General features: G+C 31.3%; 1 protein-coding gene across 1 annotated transcript; it reads right to left on the bottom strand.

The window, feature by feature from the left end:
* LOC113367363 (gastrula zinc finger protein xFG20-1-like) lies at nt 1–802 on the bottom strand. Its single transcript, XM_026608974.1, has 2 exons — nt 280–802; nt 1–209 (listed from the first exon to the last, which is right to left on the bottom strand). The coding sequence occupies exons 1-2, from the start codon at nt 749–751 to the stop codon at nt 1–3; spliced, it is 681 nt and encodes a 226-aa protein (XP_026464759.1). The 5' UTR covers nt 752–802.
* Between the last annotated feature and the right edge of the window lie 564 nt (nt 803–1,366).

The following is a 1,366-nucleotide window of genomic DNA, read 5'->3' as shown; positions in this document are numbered from 1 at the left end:
CTACATACCTATAAAATTTTCCTTAGTACTGATTGGGGAACTGGGAATGAGAGGCGTGTGAATTTGAACTTTAGTAGAGGAAGTACAAGGATGTGGCGATAAACTTACGTGGAAATGTTTGTGAAGACGATCTGATATGGAAGGAGCAGAGATAAAAGATGAGCAAGCAGAAAGTGGACATCTTAGTTTCTCTTTTGTTGATGGTGTACCTACAAAAATGATTTATATGTAACACAATAATAAATAAAATGAATGTACATATATAAAAGCACTACATACCTGTAAAATTTTCCTTAGAACTGATTGGGGAACTGGGAGTGGGAGGCGTGTGAATTTGAACTTTAATAGAGGAAGTGCAAGGATGCGGCGATAAACTTACGTGGGGATGTTTGTGAAGAGGATCTGATGTGGGTGAAAGTAAATTGTAAGGTGATGTCAAACATGTAGTAGTATATGAGGTGGGTAAAGAAGGATGCTTTATATTTGTTTTAGTGGAGGAGGAAAGGTGTGTAATGTCTTCAAAAGATACCGAAGAAGATTGGGCAAGTGAAGGGTTAGGGATATTATTATGAACTTGGCTCACATGATGAGTTAATAAATATTTAAATTTAAAAGTTTTAAGGCAGAAAGCACACGCATTGGGATAAACAGCTCTTGGCTCTTTGTCATGTTTTTGTCTCATGTGGCGATACAAGGAGCTACGAGCAGTGAATGGAATCTGACACTCGGTACAGAAAAAGTCGCTGTCCATGTTGTCACATAAGTAAAGTAATAAAGTGAAATATAAAATAAAAGTAATGAAGGTAATAAAACGTATCGTAATAAATGTAAAGAAAATTAGAAGCGAAAAAGTAAATATATAAAGTGAGTATCTAAATGATATTAATTCTAAACTAAATATAAACTTAAATGAGCAAAATCTAAAAATAAGCTTATAAAATAGAATGTAACCTAATGTAAATGAACAAAATCTAAAAATAAGCTTATAAAATAGAATGTAACCTGAAGTGAAATAAAAGTAAGTATCTAAATAGTAAAAATATGAAACGAAAAATAAACTTACGCAAGCTAAGTAAAAATCTAAAAAAACACGTAACTAAACTAAAAAGTAAAAAATCCTAAAAAACACTTATTGTAACTATGAAATATGAAAAATAAGCATGAATTATAATAAGAGGCTTACTAGAGCAAAAAAAGCAACGCAAGGAAAGCGATCCAGAGCAAAAAAACGAAAAACCGAACCGAAATATGTGAAAAAAACTGTTATAAACAAATAAAAAAAATAATAGAATTAGAAATAGCAACAGAACGAAAGAATTCTAATTACACGAAAAGAAAAAGCAGAAAATATAATAAAACGCTTACT

This window comes from Ctenocephalides felis, unplaced genomic scaffold, assembly GCF_003426905.1.
Source record: "Ctenocephalides felis isolate EL2017-DRISC unplaced genomic scaffold, ASM342690v1 CF-g0.4_SCAFFOLD_01170, whole genome shotgun sequence".
NCBI classification, from domain to species: domain Eukaryota; kingdom Metazoa; phylum Arthropoda; class Insecta; order Siphonaptera; family Pulicidae; genus Ctenocephalides; species Ctenocephalides felis.
Note: the sequence above shows the minus strand (reverse complement) of the source record. Positions and strands in the feature narration are given on the sequence as shown.

Bases quoted from the DNA above. Each gene is read 5' to 3' on its own strand.
- LOC113367363 (XM_026608974.1), bottom strand. From the start codon at position 751: ATGGACAGCGACTTTTTCTGTACCGAGTGTCAGATTCCATTCACTGCT. The intron at 210-279 runs GTATGTAGTGCT...TCATTTTTGTAG, and splicing joins TTCTAAGGAAAATTTTACAG to GTACACCATCAACAAAAGAG.